Source organism: Saimiri boliviensis, chromosome 1, assembly GCF_048565385.1.
Source record: "Saimiri boliviensis isolate mSaiBol1 chromosome 1, mSaiBol1.pri, whole genome shotgun sequence".
In the NCBI taxonomy this organism is placed as follows: domain Eukaryota; kingdom Metazoa; phylum Chordata; class Mammalia; order Primates; family Cebidae; genus Saimiri; species Saimiri boliviensis.
Window position 1 is genome coordinate 166,573,863 of NC_133449.1, and position 19,948 is coordinate 166,593,810.

Here is a 19,948-nt window from a genome sequence, read left to right on the forward strand (position 1 = left end):
CTAGGCTTTCAGTCACAACCAACCAAAATTACTTTCATCCAGGATTGATCATTCACCTGTCTATGACAACTGATTATCAGGCCACACAGCATGGCCAACTACAGAGGGCTATGGCTATCAACTGAGGGTGAGTCTGACTCCCAGAGAACATTTGGAAATGTCTAGAAACACTTTTAGTTGTCAAATTGTCACAACTGGGGGAAGGGAGTTACTGGCATCTAGTGGGTAGAGACCAAAGATACTGCTAACATCTGTGATGCATAGGATAGCCCCCAACGAAAAAAATTATCCAGCCCAAAATGTCAATAGTGCTCAGACTGAGACACCCTAATGTAGGAAAACAGGCAGTCTCATCTCTTTTCAGATTCAAAATTCTTACTGATATGAAAGGCTGGATCAAAGGTATGTATGTTTTACATAACTATTACATAGATATAGTTGCATAAGTATGCAAAAAATAAATATACATGTATGAAGATGTTTCCTGAAGCAATGTTTATATTAATAAAAACTAGCCACAATTTATATAGTAGAAAATGACTAAATTAAAATGATGGCCAGGTGTGGTGGCTCACACATACAATCCCAGCATTTTGGGAGGCTAAGGTAGGAAGACTGCTTAAGCCCAGGGATTGGAGGTTACAGTGAGCTAATATTGTGCCACTGTACTCCAGTCTGGGTGACAGAGCAAGACCCTATCTCTTAAAAAAAAAAATAAGGGCCGGGCGCGGTGGCTCAAGCCTGTAATCCCAGCACTTTGGGAGGCCGAGGCGGGTGGATCACAAGGTCAAGAGATCGAGACCATCCTGGTCAACATGGTGGAACCCCGTCTCTACTAAAAATACAAAAAAATTAGCTGGGCATGGTGGCGTGTGCCTGTAATCCCAGCTACTCAGGAGGCTGAGGCAGGAGAATTGCCTGAACCCAGGAGGCAGAGGTTGCGGTGAGCCAAGATCGCGCCATTGCACTCCAGCCTGGGTAACAAGAGCGAAACTCCGTCTCAAAAAAAAAATAATAATAAGGTACATCTATAAAATGCTAGAGAGTCATCAAAAATAATACAAGCTTAAATGTACTAACATGAAAAGATGACAAAGATATATTAAGTTTAAAGAAAGGAAGTTAGATAGCACTATGTATAATGATATCGTTTTTGCAAGCAAATAATATAGACAAAGATATATACACCTATTTTTTTTTTTTTTTTTTGAGACAGAGTCTTGTTCTTTCACCCAGGTTAGAGTGTCAAGGCATGATCTCGGCTCACCGAAACCTCCGCCTCCCGGGCTCAAGCAATTCTGCCTCAGCCTCCCCATAGCTGGCATTATAGGCGCCTGCCACCGGGCCCAACTAATTTTTGTATTTTTAGTAGAGACAGGGTTTTACCATGTTGTTCAGGCTGGTCTCAAACTCCTAATCTCATGATCCACCTGCCTCAGCCTCCCAAAGTGCTGGAATTACAGGCATGAGCCACCGTGCCCAGCCATACACATACATTTTTAATATTTATGCACAGAAAAATATTCTGGAATCATGTTCACCAAGCAATCCTCAGATTGGGATTACAGTGAGCTTTTACATTCTATGGTATGTAATTGTTACCTTTGGTACTTTTGTATTATTGGGTTTTTGTTTGTTTAAGAGATGGGCTCTTACTCTGTTGCCCAGCCCTGGAGTGCACTGACGTGATCACAGCTGACTGCTGCCCTGATATCCTGGACTCAAGCAATCCTCCCACCTCAGTCTCCTGAGTAGAGGAATCTAAAGGCACGTATCACCATCCCTGGCTAATTATGGTTATTTTCACATACGTTACTTGTAATAAACATAAATCTTAAAAGAAAAAAATGTAGTTAACTCTTACCAATTACACAGCATGTTTCTACACGATATTTATCAATCTCACAGAGGTTATGAGCCAGATAACTCAACTCCGATTTCATGCTCTGGGATAAAAGAAAAAGAAAATCTAAGCATCACAAAGAACTCCCTAAATTATTTTTCCTGTAGCTAATACAAGTGAGTGACAATCCAGCCTAGGAGATTAGTGCACGAAAGAGCTTAATCAAATCCAAGCAAGGGAAGCAGCTCACCCTGACATAAAGAAGGTTGGAGAATGTGTCCATATTTTCAATCCTGTAAGGGTCTTGTTTCCTTAGCTCATTAAAAATGGAGAGGGCTTTGTCAATATCTGCAGAAAGAAGACAGTTCAGAAAACAGCACGATGCACCTGTCAGGGTCTGATAGTATTTCATTGTCTTTATTCACTCACCTCTGATATTGTGATAGGCAACTGCAATTTGGGAAACAATATATGAGCTCTTAGAGAAGCCCACATCAATGAGATTCTGATACTTTTGCAGGGCCTCCTCTATCAACTGCAACTCTGTGTATATATGAGCCAGAAAAAACTCTTTCATCCAGGTGTCTGGCAAAGACAGGAACTTCAGCTGGGAGCAGGAGAGAGAGGGACACACTTAATATAACTTGACCTCTCTTCCAAACAAACATCCAGGAACTATATTGTCTAAAGGAATTTATCACTAAAATTTTATTAGAACACCTAGTAATAAAAACAGCGCAGTCCGATTAAGTGAATATGACTTAATAAGCACAATAGGGAGGAATGGCCTATCTAGGAAAGGCTCCAAAGAAAAGACAGGATTTGAGGTGAGTCTTAAGAGAATGGGGTACGATTTGAATAGAAAAGGGAAGAGGAAGAAGACAATAGTCTAGACAAGGGTAAGAGCATAAGGAGAGGCAAAACAGTCATGATGAATTTGAGTGAGTAGGATGAGGAAACTAGCTTGGTTTTCCGGGACGCTATGTACTGGGAAGTAGTAGAAAAATAAAACTGAACTGGTAAGAGTGAATCCTAGGGTACAACAGATAATGTAATACAATAGGGAACTACTGCAAATATTCAGTAAGAGAATGACATGATGACATGGGAGCTTTAAGTATGGAAACAGGCCAAGTGGAATGACTCAAGCCTGCAAGCCCAGCACTTTGGGAAACTATGGGAGAGGATTCCTTAAGGCCAGGAGTTTGACAACAGCCCTGGCAAGAGAGTTAAACCTCGTCTCCACACACACACAAAAAAGTTTGGCAACAGTATTCAGGGAAGTATGAAAATGGGAACCCTAGACAGAAAGTATCCATTACTTGTAAGTAATCCAAATTTGAGATGACAACTGAGATGACAAAAGAAACCAAGAAAAAGAGATGCACACAAGAAATAACCATGGTTATGTTTCATGACTGACTAGACAAAGGGAGATAAGAGAAAAGGAAGCCACAAGTATGACTCTAATGTGTCTAGACTGGATGTCATTGTAGATAGTGATGCTAGTAGAGTCTATGAAGTTGGGAGAAATAATTTGGTAGGTAAGACAAGGAATTTGGTTTTGCATATTTTGAATCCAGAGATTGTTTGACAAACTTTCAAAGAAAGTCTGTCTAGTAGGCAGTTAGACATAGGGGAATACAAGTAAACCAAGATAGGATTTCAGATACAGATTTAGTGACATGAATCATTACTGGGGGAAATCAACAAGATTTTAAGGCCAAGAAAAGGAAGTGTATTGTTACTTCCATTAACTACTAAAGAACAGCAAAATAAACACTATAGACAATGTCTTCTGCTAATGGCTAAGAAAATGACTGCCGTTTAAAAACAACTTAATACACATTATTTCCTTAATAAGCAAATTTTCAAATCTTTACAGAATCCATGACAGCTCAGAAAAGGCCTGAACAATGTTGTTTTTTTTAGACAGAGTTTTGCTCTTTCATCCAGGCTGGAGTGAAGTGATACAATCTGGGCTCACTGCAACACCCACCCTCCGATTCAAGTGATTCTCCTGCCTCACCCTCCTGAGTAGCAGTGGAATTACAGGCACCCACCACCACATCTGGCTAAGTTTTGTGATTTTTGTAGAGAAAGAGTTTCACCATGTTGGCCAGGCTGGTCTTGAACTCCTAGACCTCAGGTGATCCACCTGCCTCAGCTTCCCAAAGTGCTAGGTTTATAGGTGTGAGCCACTGCACCCAGCCATAATGTTTTAATACAGTTTTTGATAGCAGAGAAACCTTTCCTATAGCATCTCTGGGATTAGGGGAGAAACTATAATAATATTGTCTATAAAATAAGTCACAGTAGGCTGGGCATGGTTGTGCATACCTGCAGGCCTAGCTACTTGGGAGGCTGAGGCAGAATTGCTTAAACCTAAGAGGTGGAGGTTGCAGGGAGCTGAGATCGTACCACTGCACTCCAGCCTAGATGAAAGAGCAAGACTCTGTCTCAAACAAAAACAATAACAAGTCACAGTAGAACCGAAATATAAAAACATGAATATGAAAAAATGTTCTAATGTAACTGGATGCAAATCCAACAGCAACTACTGAAAAAGAGCTAGTCATCTGTCTTTCAACAACTTAATTCTAAAACAGTGAAAGACACCAGAGGCGCAGCAATGAGAGAACTATAACCAAAGGCCTGCCAAAACTTCCCCCACTCCTTCATTATAACAGAATTACAGAAGGCTTGAAGCAGAAGGCTTTTCACATAGCTCATCACAATTTACCATCTCTTTGTCTGTGATCAGGTTACAGAGTTCTAACCAGGCTCCCCAGTGCAAGGGCAAAACATGAGTAGCCTCCACAAACACATCAATGGCCTCTTTCACCAAGTCCAGTTTTCGAAGCACCACACCATACCTGGGAAAAAAAGAAATAATCGTAGAAGTTAATGCTATGTAATAGCTCCTTTCTACTCAGAAGAATATGTTACAGAAAGTTCCAAATTACTCTAACACTTACAGATAAAGTCCAAATCCATCAAGTTCCCGAGCTTGGTGTTTTTTGCTGAGCTCCACTCTCAATTCTCTAAGAGCTTCATTTTTCACTTGTCCTTTTTCCAAGGGACCTAGGAAAGAAATAGAGTCTCTCTTCTAAGGTTAGGATGCGGTTTTCATTTTCTTATTTATTTATTTTTCTAGAGACAGGGTCTTCTCTCTATGTTCCCCAGGCTGGTCTCAAACTCCTGGGCTCAAGTGAACCTCCCACCTCAGACTCCCAAAGTGCTGGGATTCTAGGTGTTAGCCACTGTACCCAGCTCATTTTCATAGACACAGATATTCTCTTTAGCATTGATGAAAGTTAAACCTGAAACCTCTAGCAAACACAGATTACCAATGATACCTTACACAACCCATTTACTGAATCCCAGAAATTGTAACTACTAATGGGTTTACAGTCACACTGTCAGACCCATACAGTTTTTTTTTTTTTAAATCTGAATTAGTTATGAATGTTTAAAATAAAAAAACCACAGCTATAACTCTAAATTTCTAGCTTCAGGCTGCAGGAACAGAGAAGGGCCAAGGGAAGAAAAACCTCACAATACAATGCCCAGATTCCCCCAACACAGCCCTCAGCTGAAGCTGGGTACAAGGTAGTTGAGATAAGCCAGGTGTTTTCCAATTTACAAAGGTTATCCTCAGACCATTCATATTACCTGCCTGGCTCTTGCAAGCATTTAAGTTTGCAATCCTGCTTTTTAGGTCAAAAGGTAAAAGAAAAAAATTCGTACCTAAGCTATCAACTGTTTCATCGTCCTTCTTTTTTTCTCCAGACTGTAAGAGAAAATCAACAAATAAATCTTTTTTTTCAGGTTATTCTAAAACTAGCATCCTGATCCTACCTAAAGGGCCAAGTCCAACCAAAATGGCACCTACTTTTAGTCACTAATTTTATTTTATTTTATTTTTTATTTTTCAAACAGTCTCGCTTTGCTTTGTTGCCCAGGCTGGAGCATAGTGGTGCAATCTCAGCTCATTGCAAACTCCGCCTCCCAGGTTCAAGTGACTCTCCAGCCTCAGCCTCCCGAGTAGCTGGGATTTTAGGTTCCAACCACCATGGCTGGCTAATTTCTGTGTTTTTAGTTGAGACAGTATTCCACCATCCTGGCCAGGCTGGTCTCGAACTCCTGACTTCAAGTGATCTGCCCACCTTGGCTTCCCAAAGTGCTGGAATTACAGGCATGAGCCACTGTGCCAAGCTGGTCACTAATTTTAAGTAACTCTTCAGGGGCTCGCTGGCCAAATCTGGAGTTATCTGAGCACCAAAATAAGTAATGAATTATGTGCAATTAAAAATATGGGAATCCATACCAATACTAAACAGATAAGTAAATGGGGAAAGGGAGGGAAAGCTTGCTCTTAAAGTAGAATGCCAAGCGTTGAGTAGTAAATGTAGACAGATGCTAGAGTAGAAAAATTATCATTTTGCAACATTATAGTAAAGACTGCTTCAGATAAAAATTAACAATAAACATTAAATTTAGAGAAAAATTTGTATGAGGAGCAAGATATTTGCATGGTCTTAAAGTGTATCCCCACAGATTGTTGAGTTGTAAGGCAAATAATAGTAACCACACTGGAGAAAATGGATAACATCTTCATCACATGATAAAAATTAACTTTAGCAATGAGGGGATTATGGACATTATGTAACACTAGATACAATGCCCTGTGAAAAAACATCAGACATATCCAAAATGAAGAATGTTCTATTAACAAAAGGGAAAGATTCATGTACCAGGAATATGTGAAAAAAGAAAGAAGAGGGGAGAAAGGAAAGGAAGGGGAAATGGAAAGGAAAAAGAAGTCAAAACCCACAGAATGTACAACACAAGGTGAACCCTAATGTAAACTGTGGACTTTTGTTGATATGATGTATCAATACTGGTTCATGGATTAAAACAAATGTATTACACTGGTGCAGGATATTGATGGTGAGAGAAGCTCTGTGAGAGGGGAGAAGGAGGTATATGGGAACTCCTGTACTTTCTGTTCAATTTTGCTGTGAACCTAAAACTGCTCTAAAAAACAGTCTATTAATTAAAAAAAAAAAAAGAAAGAAAAAAGAAAAAGAAACAGGGAGGGAAGAACTATAAGTTTCAAAAAAAAGTCAGTGTCATAAAAGACAAATAAGGCTATTCCAGATTAGTGGAGATTAAAGAGACATGACAACTGATCCTAGATTGTACTGAGGGGGAAATGCTATAAAAAGATACCGCTAGGTCAATTCAACTGACAAGATTGGAATTCGGCAGAGCACTATGGCTTATGCCTGTAATTCCAGCACTTTGGGAGGCTTAGGCAGGTGGATAACCTGAGGTCAGGAGTTCAAGAGCAGCCTGGCCAACATGGCAAAACCCCATCTTTACTAAAAAACACAAAAATTAGCCGGGCCTGGTGATGAGTGCCTATAATCCCAGCTACTCAGGTGGCTGAGGCTGGAGAATCCCTTGAATCCCTGAAGTGGAGGTTGCAGTGAGCTAAGATCACACCACTGCACTCCAGCCAGGGTGACAGAGCTAAAATCCATCTCAAAAAAACAAAACAAAACAAAAAAAAAACCCCAAAAACTGGAATTCAATGGTAGATTAAATATGGTTATCAAATACCATATTTAACAATATGGTATGTTAAATTTACTAAAGGTGTTAACTACATTGTGGCTATTTAAGAAAATGTCCTTATTCTAAAGAGAACACATTGAAGCATTTAGAGGTAAAGAATGATGATATCTGCAACTTATTCTCAAATGGTTCAGAGTAAAACAATTCCATGGGTATGCACACATTGTATAGACATAAAGAAGTAGAGAGAAATGATAAAGCAAAGATGATTAATGTTCACTTTAGGCAAATCTGGATAGAGTATGTGAGTGTCAGGTGCAGTGGCTCACGCCTGTAATCCCAGCACTTTTGTAATTCCAGCACTTCGGGAGGCCAAGGCAGGTAGATCACTTGAGGTCAGGAGTTCGAGACCAGCCTGACCAATATGGTGAAACCCCATCTCTACTAAAATTACAAAAATTAACCAGCAGGGTGGCATGCACCTGTAGTCCCAGCTACTCAGAAGGCTGAGGCAGGAGAATCGCTTGAACCCGGGAGGTGGAGGTTGCAGTGAGGCGAGATCACGCCACTGCACTCCAGCCTGAGCGACAGAGCAAGACTCCATCACAAAAAAAAAAAAAAAAAAAAGAGTACGTCAGTATTCTTTGTACTATTCTTATTCTCGCAACTTGTCATTTTGGAATTATTTTCAAATAAAAGGTGTAAACATTAAGACTGTTCTTTCACTTTTTTTGTTGTTGTTGGAGACTGGGTCTTTCTCTGCTTCCCAGGCTGAAGTACAGTGGTGCAATCTCCACTCACTGCAACCTCCACCTTCTGGGCTGAAGCAGTTCTCCTACCTCAGCCTCCCAAGTAAGCTGGGGCAACAGGCATGTGCCACCACACCTGGCTAATTACTGTATTTTTTTTGTAGAGATGGGGTTTCACCATGCTGCCCAGGCTTCCTTTTATGTTTTATATATTTGCCTTAAGAAACTTTATTTTATCCCAAACTTCAGCAAATGCTGGTTCTATTCTACCATAACTCATCCAAATTAGTGTTTCTATACAGGTATAGATTATACGTGAAAGATTAACTTTTTAAATCCCATAATTTCAAAATATCTTTGTTCAACTCATGGAGATAAGCAAAATGTGGTATATAAATGCAATGGAATCTTATTAAACCTTAAAAAGGAAGGAAATCCTTATATATGCTACAAAGTGGATGAAACTTGACAGCATTATGTTAAATGAAATAAGCCAGTTACAAAAAGACTAATACTGCATGATTCTACTTATGTAAGGTACTTAGAGTAGTCCAGATGATAGAAACAGAAATTAGAATGGTGATTGCAAAGGGGTCTAACCTGGGAGAAGGGAAAAATGGAGAGTTACTGTTTAATGGGTATAGAATTTTAGTTTTACAAGATAAAAAATGTTTTAGTAATGGGTGGTGGTGATGGTTGCCTTTAAAAATGTTAAAATGGGGCTGGGTGCAGTGGCTCACACCTGTAATCCCAGCACTTCAGGAGGCTGAGGTGGGTGGATCATCTGAGGTCAAGAGTTCAAGACCAGCCTCACCAACATGGAGAAACCCTGTCTCTACCCAAAATACAAAAATTAGCCCAGTGTGGTGGCGCATGCCTGTAATCCCAGCTACTCGGGAGGTTAAGGCAGGAGAATCACTTGAACCTGGGAGGCAGAGGTTGTGGTGAGCTGAGATTGCACCATTGCACTCCAGCCTGGGCAACAAGAGCAAAATTGCATCTCAAAAAAAAAAAAGTTAAAATTGTAAATTAAAACAAAGATGACTTAAACATAGTCCATAACTGCAAGAATTTACCATGCTTGACAAATACAAGCTAGGCTAATAGTTGATCAAATCAGAAAATCTGAAAGCTGAATTGCTCCAAAATCTAAAAGCCTAAAACTTTTTTTTTTTGAGACAGAGTCTTGCTGTTGTTGCCCAGGCTGGAGTGCAATGGTGTGATCTTGGCTCACTGTAACCTCCACCTCCCAGGTTTCAGCAATTCTCCTGCCTCAGCCTCCTGAGTAGCTGGGACTACAGGTCACCATGCCCAGCTAATTTATGTATTTTTAGTAGAGATGGGGTGCCACCATGTTGGCCAGGCTAGTCTCAAACTCCTGACCTCAGGTTATCCACCAGTCTTGGCCTCCCAAAGTGCTGGGATTACAGGTGTGAGCCACCACGCCTGGCCCAAAACTTTTTGAACACTAATATGACACTCAAAGGAAATGCTCACTAGAGCATTTTTTATTTCAACCAGTAAGTATAATGCAAATATACCAAAATCTGAAAAGAATCTGAAATCTGAAACACGTCTAGTCCCCAGCATTTCAAATAAGGGATATTCTACCTACACTAGGAAATGAGAAGTATATAAAATGTTTTTAAAATCAATTTATATAGAAAACAACTAAGAAAAAGTAAGAAAGTAAATTCATGTTTCAAAGTAAAACAGTAAATTATACTTAAATTACTATTCAATACAGTAATAAGTTGGTTTATTTGAATTGTCCTTTAAAGTCATAATTTTCAATAGTCATGAAAGAAAAACAACAAATATACTATAAAAATGATAAAAATGAATTTATAAATTTAAAAATCAGCCCAGGCTTTTTAACTTAATTCTTACACAATAATATTAATTTACAGGCATGAAGAACCTTACATAACCTAAAGCAAATAATTAGGTTGTTATTTATCCTGTTATTCCTAAGAATATTTTCTTCTATACCACTATTTTTAACGTATTTATGATATCCTTTTTTTTATTATTAATGCTAAGTATTTATGAAGTACATTCATTCAGTGGCCCATTGCTAAGCTATTTAAAAGATTTAACTTTTTCCACTGGTTCTAAATATGGATGCTTCACTAAAAGCAGAATGACATCTTAAAACAGCCCTCACCAGATATCGGGAATACATATACAGAAAATAGGCTTTCTTGCTATTGCAGCCATGCAGGAAATGTGCTGCCCGATCATACTCTTTAACGTCAAAGTAGGCCTTGGCCAGGGTATAGGCATCCATATCCTGAGCATCCTCCTAAAAAAGAAACAAACTTATGTAAGTGGTTGGGAATAGAACAACAAAAGTTCACATCTAAAAAGTATATTCGTTCATTTCAAGATGTAAGAGAAAAATGATTATTTTCTTCCTCCTAAAACTCCAGAACATGTAGATGCATATATATACATTATATATATATTATTTTATATATTTAGTTTATTACCAAGTAAGCCCATAGAACTCTTTTTTTTTTTTTAAATGGAGTCTCACTCTGTCACCAGCTAGAGTGCAGCAGCACAATCTCAGCTCCCAGAGTCATGCAATTGTCGTGCCCCAAGTGCCAAGTAGCTGGGATTACAGGTTTGTGCCTCCACTTCCAGCTAATTATTGTCTTTTTAGTAGTGGTTTTGCCAAGCTGGCCAAGCTGGTCTTGAACTCCCGGCCTCAAGTGATCTGCCTGCCTCAGCCTCCCAAAGTGCTAGAATTACAGGCATGAGTCATCGCACCCGGCCAAACTTTTCTTTCTAAAATATTTTTTTTAAATGAAATGATAGAGAAAAAAATAAAACTTTAAAAACTTAAACCAACACACTCATAAATGCGTATTGTTTTTACAAATGTAGTAGAAAGTTGAATAGGCTTTGGTGTTAAGGACCTAGATTCAAATTCTGACTCTTTGATTTCCTGGTTTCAGGACATTGGTAGGGAGGTTACTTAGCTTCTCTGAGCATCCATTTCTTCATCTGTAAAATGAAGCCAATAATACTAATCTTACAGATTTGACTTGAGGAAAATGTGAGTCACATAAAATATTCAGCATTAATATTGGCATTTGTTTCTGTCTCCCATCTTTTAAATTCCTATATAAGTGCAATTTACTGTGCAAAATTACTTATTTTTTTGTACTTCAATAAAGTTTTGTCATAATTTAATATTGCTGAAGCTGAGGATGGTGGCTCACACCTGCAATCCCAGCACTTTGTGGGGCCTCAGTGGGTGGATCACCCAAGGTCAGGAGTTCAAACCAGCCTGGCCAACATGGTCCACCTCTACTAAAAACACAAAAAAATTGGCCAGGTGTGGTGGTGTGCATGCCTGAGGCAGGAGAATCCCTTGAATCTGAGAGGCAGAGGCTGCAGTGAGCTGATATCACACTACTGCACTCCAGCCTGTGCCACAAAGCAACACTCTGTCTCAAAAAATAAATTAAATAAATAAATAAGTAAATAGGCCAGGTGTGGTGACTCACACCTGTAGTCCCAGAACTTTGGGAGGCCGAGGCGGGCAGATCACAAGGTCAAGAGATCGAGACCATCCTGGCCAACATGGTGAAACCCCGTCTCTACTAAAAAGACAAAAATTAGCTGGGCATGGTGGCACACGCCTGTAGTCCCAGCTACTCGGGAGGCTGAGGCAGGAGAATCACTTGAACCCGGGAGGCGGAGGTTGCTGTGATTGGAGATTGTGCCACTGCACTCCAGCCTGGCAACAGAGCAAGACTCCATCTCAAAACAATAAATAAATAAATAAATCGCAGGGTTTTTTTTGTTTGTTTGTTTTTGTTTGTTTTGAGATGGAGTTTCACTCGTTACCCAGGCTGGAGTGCAATGGTGCGATCTTGGCTCACCGCAACCTTGGCTCACCGCAACCTCTGCCTCCTGGGTTCAAGCAAGTCTCCCACCTCAGCCTCCCAAGTAGCTGGGACTACAGGCACACACCACCATGCCCAGCTAATTTTTGTATTTTTAGTAGAGACAGGGTTTCACCATGTTGACCAGGATGGTCTCAATCTCTTGACCTCGTGATCCACCCGCCTCGGCCACCCAAAGTGCTGGGATTACAGGCGTGAGCCACCGTGCCTAGCCAATAAATCAGTTTTAAGGTTTAACTCTAGTTTAAACTTTAGATTAAAACATTACTCTGAGGTTTTTTTAGAGATTCTCCTTAGAGAAGACCTGAAAACACTAAGTGGACAACAAATTAGTAAAGAGGCTGCTGAATCAATCCTTCTCATAGCAAACCGAAAGCTATTAAATAAACCAATAGCTAACACTTAACAATAATTCAATAATGGTCAGGTTTCTGCAATGTCTGTAAAATCCCTGTGTATAATATGACCCCTCAGGAGACGGTAATAGGTACTGAGGCCCTACTTCTCAATAAATACGTTTTATTTACTTATTCAATAATTATTTATCCTATTTAGGGAACACTTATACACCGTTGGTGGAACTGTAAGTTATTTCAGCCTCTTTCTGTGAAAAAAGCAGTTCACAGATTTCTCAAAGAAGTAAAAATAGAATTACCATTTGACTCAACAATCCTATTACTGAGTATATACCCAAAGGAAAATAAATTATTCTACCAAAAAGACACCTGCACTCGCCTGCTTACCACTATTCACAATAGCAAAGACATGGAATCAATCTAGGTGCCCATCAATGGTGCACTAAAGAAAATGTGGTACATATACACCAGGGAATACTACACAGCCATAAAAAAGAACAAAATCACATTCTTTGCAGTAACACGGATGCAGTTAGAGGCCATTATCCTAAGTGAATTAACACAGAAATAGAAACCCAAATATAGCATGTTCTCACTTGTAAGTGGAAGCTAATCACTGAGTACACATGGACATAAAGATGGAAACAACAGACACCAAGGACTCCAAAAGGGGTAAGGAGGAAAGCAAATGTTGAAAACTATCTGGCAAGGCATGGTGGCTCACGTCCGTAATCCCAGCACTTTGGGAAGCTGAGGCAGGTGGATCACCTGAAGTCAGGAGTTCGAGACCAGCCTGGTCAACATGGTGAAACCCCGTGTCTACTAAAAATACAAAAAAATTAGCTGGGCGTGATGGTGGGTGCCTGTATGTAAGCTACTCAGGAGGCTGAGGCAGGAGAATCGCTTGAATCCAAGAAGTGGAGGTTGCAGTGAGCCAAGATCACACCACTGCACTGCAATCCAGCCTCGGCAACGAGAGCAAGACTTCGTCTCAAAAAAAAAAAAAAAAGAAAGTAGGCCAGGCGCGGTGGCTCAAGACTGTAATCCCAGCACTTTGGGAGGCCGAGGTGGGTGGATCATGAGGTCAAGAGATCAAGACCATCCTGGTCAACATGGTGAAACCCCATGTCTACTAAAAAATACAAAAAATTAGCTGGGCATGGTGGCGTGTGCCTGTAATCATAGCTACTCAGGAGGCTGAGGCAGGAGAATTGCCTGAACCCAGGAGGCAGAGGTTGCAGTGAGCCGAGATCGTGCCATTGCACTCCAGCCTGGGTAACAAGAGCGAAACTCCATCTAAAAAAAAAATAAAAATAAAAATAAAAAAAGAAAGTAAACTATCTATCAGGTATTATGATCACTATTTGGATGATGAGTTCAACTGAAGCCCAAACTTCAGACTCACACAAAATATTCATGTAACAAACCTGCACACTGCACATGTAGCCCCTGAATCTAAAATTTAAACAACAAAAACAATTACTTATCCTAGTTAGGACCAATGATGGACCTAGGCACTATGAAAGTGGACACAAGAGTAAAAGCTAGTAAGATATAAACTGCATTGACTAAAAAAATTTACTTAAGAGTGTACCATATGCTTTACCCTTATTGCTTTATTTAATCTTCTTGAAAACCCAGCAATTATTAACATTACCTATAGATAAGTAGGCTGTCACTTAGAAATCACTTGCCCACATTGGTGCTACTAATAAAGAACTTGACTGAAATATAGATGCAAGCACCAGGTACACTTCTAAGCGGTCTATATTATTATCTCAATGTCCCCATGGAGTAGATACTATTACTATCATCACTGCACAGATGAGGAAATTGGCTCAAATGGTTAAGTTGCCAAAGGTCATTTGAACCCAAGGTCGTCTCAACTCAGCACCTAAACTCAATCATTATTTGCTATGCTGATCAGACAACGATGTAGGTATTGTAAAAACTTTTTTTTTTTTTTTTTTTTTTTGAGACAGAGTCGCTCTGCTGCTCAGGCTGGAGTGCAATGGGCGATCTCAGCTCACTGCAACTTTTGTCTCCCGAGTTAAAGCGATCCTCCTGCCTCAGCCTCCTGAGCAGCTGAGATTACAAGCGTGCACCACCACACCCGGCTAATTTTTTTTTTTTTTTTTTTTTTTTGAGACGGAGTTTCGCTCTTGTTACCCAGGCTGGAGTGCAATGGCACGATCTCGGCTCACTGCAACCTCCGCCTCCTGGGTTCAGGTAATTCTCCTGCCTCAGCCTCCTGAGTAGCTGGGATTACAGGCACGTGCCACCATGCCCAGCTAATTTTTTTGTATTTTTAGTAGAGACGGGGTTTCACCATGTTGACCAGGATGGTCTCGATCTCTTGACCTCGTGATCCACCCGCCTCGGCCTCCCAAAGTGCTGGGATTACAGGCTTGAGCCACCGCGCCCAGCAATTTTTGTATTTTTAGTAGAGGCGGGGTTTCACCGTGTTGGCCAGGCTGGTCTTGAACTCCTAATCTCGTGATCCGCCCACAGCCTCCCAAAGTGCTGGATTACAGGCGTGAGCCACCGCACCCAGCCAGAACGTTTTATTCTTCTCATCCATTTGAGTATTATGAGATACTCTTATAATAATTCCTTATAATAATATTTACTATTATGAGGTACTAATGTCTAGGTTTGGCTATAAGCCCTGAAAGGCTGAAATCATAATCAATAATTGTTTACTAATTCTCTGCAGCTTTAAATAAGAGCACCACCAGGGCTTTGAAAACTCAAGAAAACTACGTGGATAAAATAACTTAAAACACCCAGCTCTTTTAAATGCTGGAATTCCCTCTACAAACACTCCTGCTAAGCAGTTTGCCCCCCTCCAGTGACAGGGCACTCAGTGGTTCTTGAGGCACACCCCTGGGTTGACGGGGAGCGCTCACAGTAGAGATGTCCTTACCTCTGTAACAGGCGGAGGCGGTTGCAGCTCGGCCAGTGGCAATGCGGGGAGAGAGAAGGCCAACTCCGCCGACCTGGAACACCCACACAAACTGATCAGCTCGACAAGCCCCCAAGGCCAAGGATCCAAGCCCTGTCTCTTCCCACTCCAACATCTCACCATTTGCTACTGTGCAGTAGGCCCCGCTCCCGAGTCAGACCCGCAATAAGCAGCAGTTGCTTTTTAATTTCCCGCAAATCTGAGAAATCGCTGTTCGTGGACAGGACAGGTGCCACTGCTGCCGTCACAGCCACCTGGACCATGGAGGCACCCGCGGCCATTTTCTCGACTCGCGCCACTCCAGCCAATCACAAGCGATAATACTGGATGCCCATCTGCTCCAAAAAATCTGCCTGTGATTGGCCGGCTCTTACTCCAGGAAAACTAATCATAGGTTGTACTTCTGATAACGTCACGAAGAGGCGGGGAAAAAGAAATAATTACACCCCCAATTGGCCAAGAGCTACACAGGCGGCAAAGTTAGAACAAGAAATAGGCGGGGCGAGGGGGAAGCCACGACCTCTGGGCGGGGCGGGGAAGAGGGAAATGAGTGACGGGGAAAAGTGAAGGGAAGCTAGGGGTGGGAATAGGGGCCAGAAAGAGTGGAGAAGGGAGAGTGACTTTCACTTTAGGGGTGATGTGATTGTACGAAAAATAGAAAGGGTGTAGTTTCAGGGCCGACTCTATACTAAAGTGATGTATGTACTAGGAAAGATGCATGGTAATCTCTGGATTTTTCTTTAAAATAGGAGGCCGTATCGCTCCATGTGGAGAATTTTTTTTTTTTGTCTACTTTTTTTTTTTTTTTTTTTTTCTTTTTGAGACAGAGTCTTACTCTGACGCCAAGCGATTCTCCTGCCTCAGCCTCCTGAATAGCTGGGACTACAAATGCGTGCCACCACGCCCGGCTAACTTTTTTGTATTTTTAGTAGAGACAGGGTTTCACCATGCTAGCCAGGATGGTCTCAATCTCTCCTGACGTGATCCGCCCGCTTTGGCCTCCCAAAGTGCTGGGATTACAGGCTTGAGCCACCGCGTCCGGCCTGTCTACCCTTTCTTACCCCGGGTACCGCGGAGAGGTGGGGTGAGAGCATTTTTCTATAACCTTTATTTAACAATTGTTAACATATGTATTGAGGACTTATCCTGCAACAGTTTCTGCCCTTTTACATGTATAATCTGGTTTAATCCTAAAAACAGCACTATGATATTCGTATCATCCCGATTTTATAAATAGAAAAATAGGAGTTCAGAGAAGTTCTACCACTCTTCCAAGGAAAGAGTCTAGACTATAAACCAGATTTGACTCCAAAGCCCTGTGTTCTTAAACATTACGTGAACATTTTCCGTGGTTTTTGGTTTTTACCCTTTCATAGTAATATGCTATCTCACCAACTCTCAGGAATTTTTTTGAAACCATTTTGTCATTCCTTGGGTGTTATCTAGAAGTTATCTATTTTTAAATTTTAATTTTATTGTTTATTTTAAGAAAGGGTCTTGCTCTGTCATCCAGGCTGGAGTGCCCGTGGCCCAATCAAGGCTTGATGCATTCTTCAACTCCTGGGCTCCAGTGATCCTTCCGCCTCAGCCTCCCAAGTAGCTGGGACCACAGCTGTGTGCCGCCACACCCAGCTAATTTTTTTTTTTTTGTAATTTTTTTAGGGACAGAGTTTCCCTGTGATGTCCAGGTCTCAAACTCCTGGGCTCAAATAATCCTCCCGCCTTGGCCTCCCAAAGTATTGGGATTACGGGCATAAATCACCATGCCCAGCCCATTTTACCCTTTAAAAAAAATCAGTCTGTGGGCCTATAATCCCAGTGCTTTGGGAGGCTGAGGCAGGATGATCATTGGAGCCCAGGTGTTGAAGACTACCCTGGGCAACATAGCAAGGCTTCCCTATCACTACTATTATAAAAAAATTTTTTTTTAATTGTCCATGCATGGTGGCGCATTCCTGTACTCCCAGCTACTCGGGAGGCTGAGGTGGGAGGATTGCTTGAGTCCAGGAGTTTGAGGTTGCAGTGAGCTATGATTGCACCACTGCTCTCCAGCCCGGATGACAGAAACTCTACCTCCACCCCACCTCAAAAAAAGAAGTAATATTAATAGCAAAAACTTGAAGAATACATTAACTATAAAGAAAAATATGCTGGGCGCAGTGGCTCATGCCTGTAATCCCAGCACTTTGGGAGACCGAGGCAGGTGGATTACTTGAGGTCAGGAATTCTAGACCAGCCTGACCAATGTGGCAAAACCCCGTCTCTACTAAAAATACAAAAATTAGCCAGGCGTGATGGTGTGCACCTGCAGTCCCAGCTACACAAGAGGCTGAGGCAGGAGAATTGCTTAAACCCAAGAGGTGAAGGTTGCAGTGAGCCAAGATCATGCTACTGTACTCCAGCCTGGGCAACAAGAGCAAAATTCTGTCTCAAAAAAATTTTTTTAATAATTAATTAATTTAAAAAAGAGGAGAATATGTAGAACACTAACTTCCACCCAAAGGAAATCACTGGTTTCTGTGTTTTTCCATCCATCCATGTACATAGTTTCATACTGCAGTGCTGCCCACATTTGTCATTTGATAATTTGCTACAAGTATTTTCACAAGTTAATATTCTTCCAAATCATGATACCTAATAACTGCATGGTAATCCATTATATAAATGTACCATAAGTTGACCAGGTACAGTGGCTCTTGCCTTAATCCCAGCAGTTTGGGAGCCTGAGGCAAGCAGATCACCTGAAATCAGGAGTTGGAGACCAGCCTGGCCAATGTGGCAAAACCCCATCTCTACCAAAAATACAAAAATTAGCAGGGCATGGTGGTGCACCTGTAACCCCAGCTACTCAGGAGGCTGAGGCAGAGAATTGCTTGAACCCAGGAGACGGAGGTTGGAGTGAGCCGAGATCATGCCACTGCACTTCAGCCTGGGCAACAGAGCAAGACTCCATCTCAAAACAAAACAAAACAAAACAAAAACCCATAATATTTGAAGCATGTAATACTCAATTGAGTAGAACTAGCACTCTGTCACTCCAGATTTACACGATCCTCCTGCCTCAGCCTCTCCAGTATCTTGGATTACAGGCAGGTACAACCACATATGGATAATTTTCTTTACTTTAGAGATGAAGGTCTTACTATGTTGCCCAGGCTGGTCTGGAACATCTGGACTCAAGTGATCCTTCTGCCTCAACCTCTAGAGTAGCTGGGATTGCAGGTGTGAGCCACTAGCCTGGCTAAATTCACCCTTTTGATATATACAATTCAGTGGTTTTTAGTATATTAACATAGTTGCACAACTATCACCACTACCCTATTCCAGAACATTTTCATCACCTGAGAAAGAAACCCCATATCTGTTACCAGGCACTTTCCATTCTCCCCTCCCTCCGGCCCCTGACAATATTTTCTGTTGGTGCTATTGTTTTCTACAGCTGCCAAAGATTTCTTTCCCTCCTAGATAAGATTTTTAATTAGATGAATGCAACTCACAGGTATGTTGAAGAGAACTTTAAGGAAAATTTACAGGATTCTCATTTGTAAGCACCTAATCCCCCCACCCTTTTTTTTTTTTTTTTTTTTTGAGACAGAGTCTTGCTCTGTCGCTAGGTGCCAGGCTGGAGTGCAGTGGCGCGATCTCGGCTCACTGCAACCTCCACCTCCCGGGTTCAAGCAATTCTCCTGCCTCAGCCTCCCGAGTAGCTGGGACTACAGGCGCATGCCACCACGACCAGCTAATTTTTGTATTTTTTTAGTAGAGATGGGGTTTCACTATGTTGGCCAGCCTGGTCTCGATCTCTTGACCTTGTGATCCGCCCACCTTGGCCTCCCAAAGTGCTGGGATTACAGGCATGAGCCACGGCACCCAGCCTGTAAGCACCTTCTTAAGTAGTATTTCAACATCAGGGTTTCTTATGCTTGGGGTCTTTATTATCCATTGCAGATCATTTTTTTGGCAAATATTTGTAGTAGCTTTATTCTTTTTTTTTTTTTTTTTCTTTTTTTTTTTTTTTGAGACAGAGTTTCGCTCTTGTTACCCAGGCTGGAGTGCAATGGCGCGATCTCGGCTCACCGCAACCTCCGCCTCCTGGGCTCAGGCAATTCTCCTGCCTCAGCCTCCTAAGTAGCTGGAATTACAGGCACGCGCCACCACGCCCAGCTAGTTTTTTTTGTATTTTTAGTAGAGACGAGGTTTCACTATGTTGACCAGGATGGTCTCGATCTCTCGACCTCGTGATCCACCCGCCTCGGCCTCCCAAAGTGCTGGGATTACAGGCTTGAGCCACCGCGCCCGGCTGTAGTAGCTTTATTCTTAATCACGAATAGTTGTAAACAACCCAAATATCTTTTTTCTTTTTTTTTTTTTTTTCAGATGGAGTTTTGCTCTTGTTGCCCAGGATGGGGTGCAATGGTGTGATCTCAGCTCACTGCAACCTCTGCCTCCTGGGTTCAAGCGACTCTCCTGCCTCAGGCTCCCAAGTAGCTGGGATTACAGGCATCTGCCACCACTCCCAGCTAATTCTGTAT

General features: G+C 41.5%; 1 protein-coding gene across 1 annotated transcript in view; it reads right to left on the bottom strand.

The window, feature by feature from the left end:
- CDC23 (cell division cycle 23) overlaps nucleotides 1–15,728 on the bottom strand; it is a 28,266-nt gene extending 12,538 nt beyond the window's left edge. The window contains exons 1-9 of the mRNA XM_003933948.3: nucleotides 15,537–15,728; nucleotides 15,378–15,450; nucleotides 10,343–10,480; nucleotides 5,594–5,636; nucleotides 4,822–4,927; nucleotides 4,587–4,719; nucleotides 2,273–2,450; nucleotides 2,094–2,191; nucleotides 1,865–1,946 (exon numbers count right to left, since the gene is read on the bottom strand). Coding sequence (XP_003933997.1) covers nucleotides 1,865–1,946; nucleotides 2,094–2,191; nucleotides 2,273–2,450; nucleotides 4,587–4,719; nucleotides 4,822–4,927; nucleotides 5,594–5,636; nucleotides 10,343–10,480; nucleotides 15,378–15,450; nucleotides 15,537–15,697 — 1,012 coding nt within the window. The 5' untranslated portion in view covers nucleotides 15,698–15,728. The remainder of the gene's footprint in view (nucleotides 1–1,864; nucleotides 1,947–2,093; nucleotides 2,192–2,272; nucleotides 2,451–4,586; nucleotides 4,720–4,821; nucleotides 4,928–5,593; nucleotides 5,637–10,342; nucleotides 10,481–15,377; nucleotides 15,451–15,536) is intronic.
- Nucleotides 15,729–19,948: the final 4,220 nt, after the last annotated feature.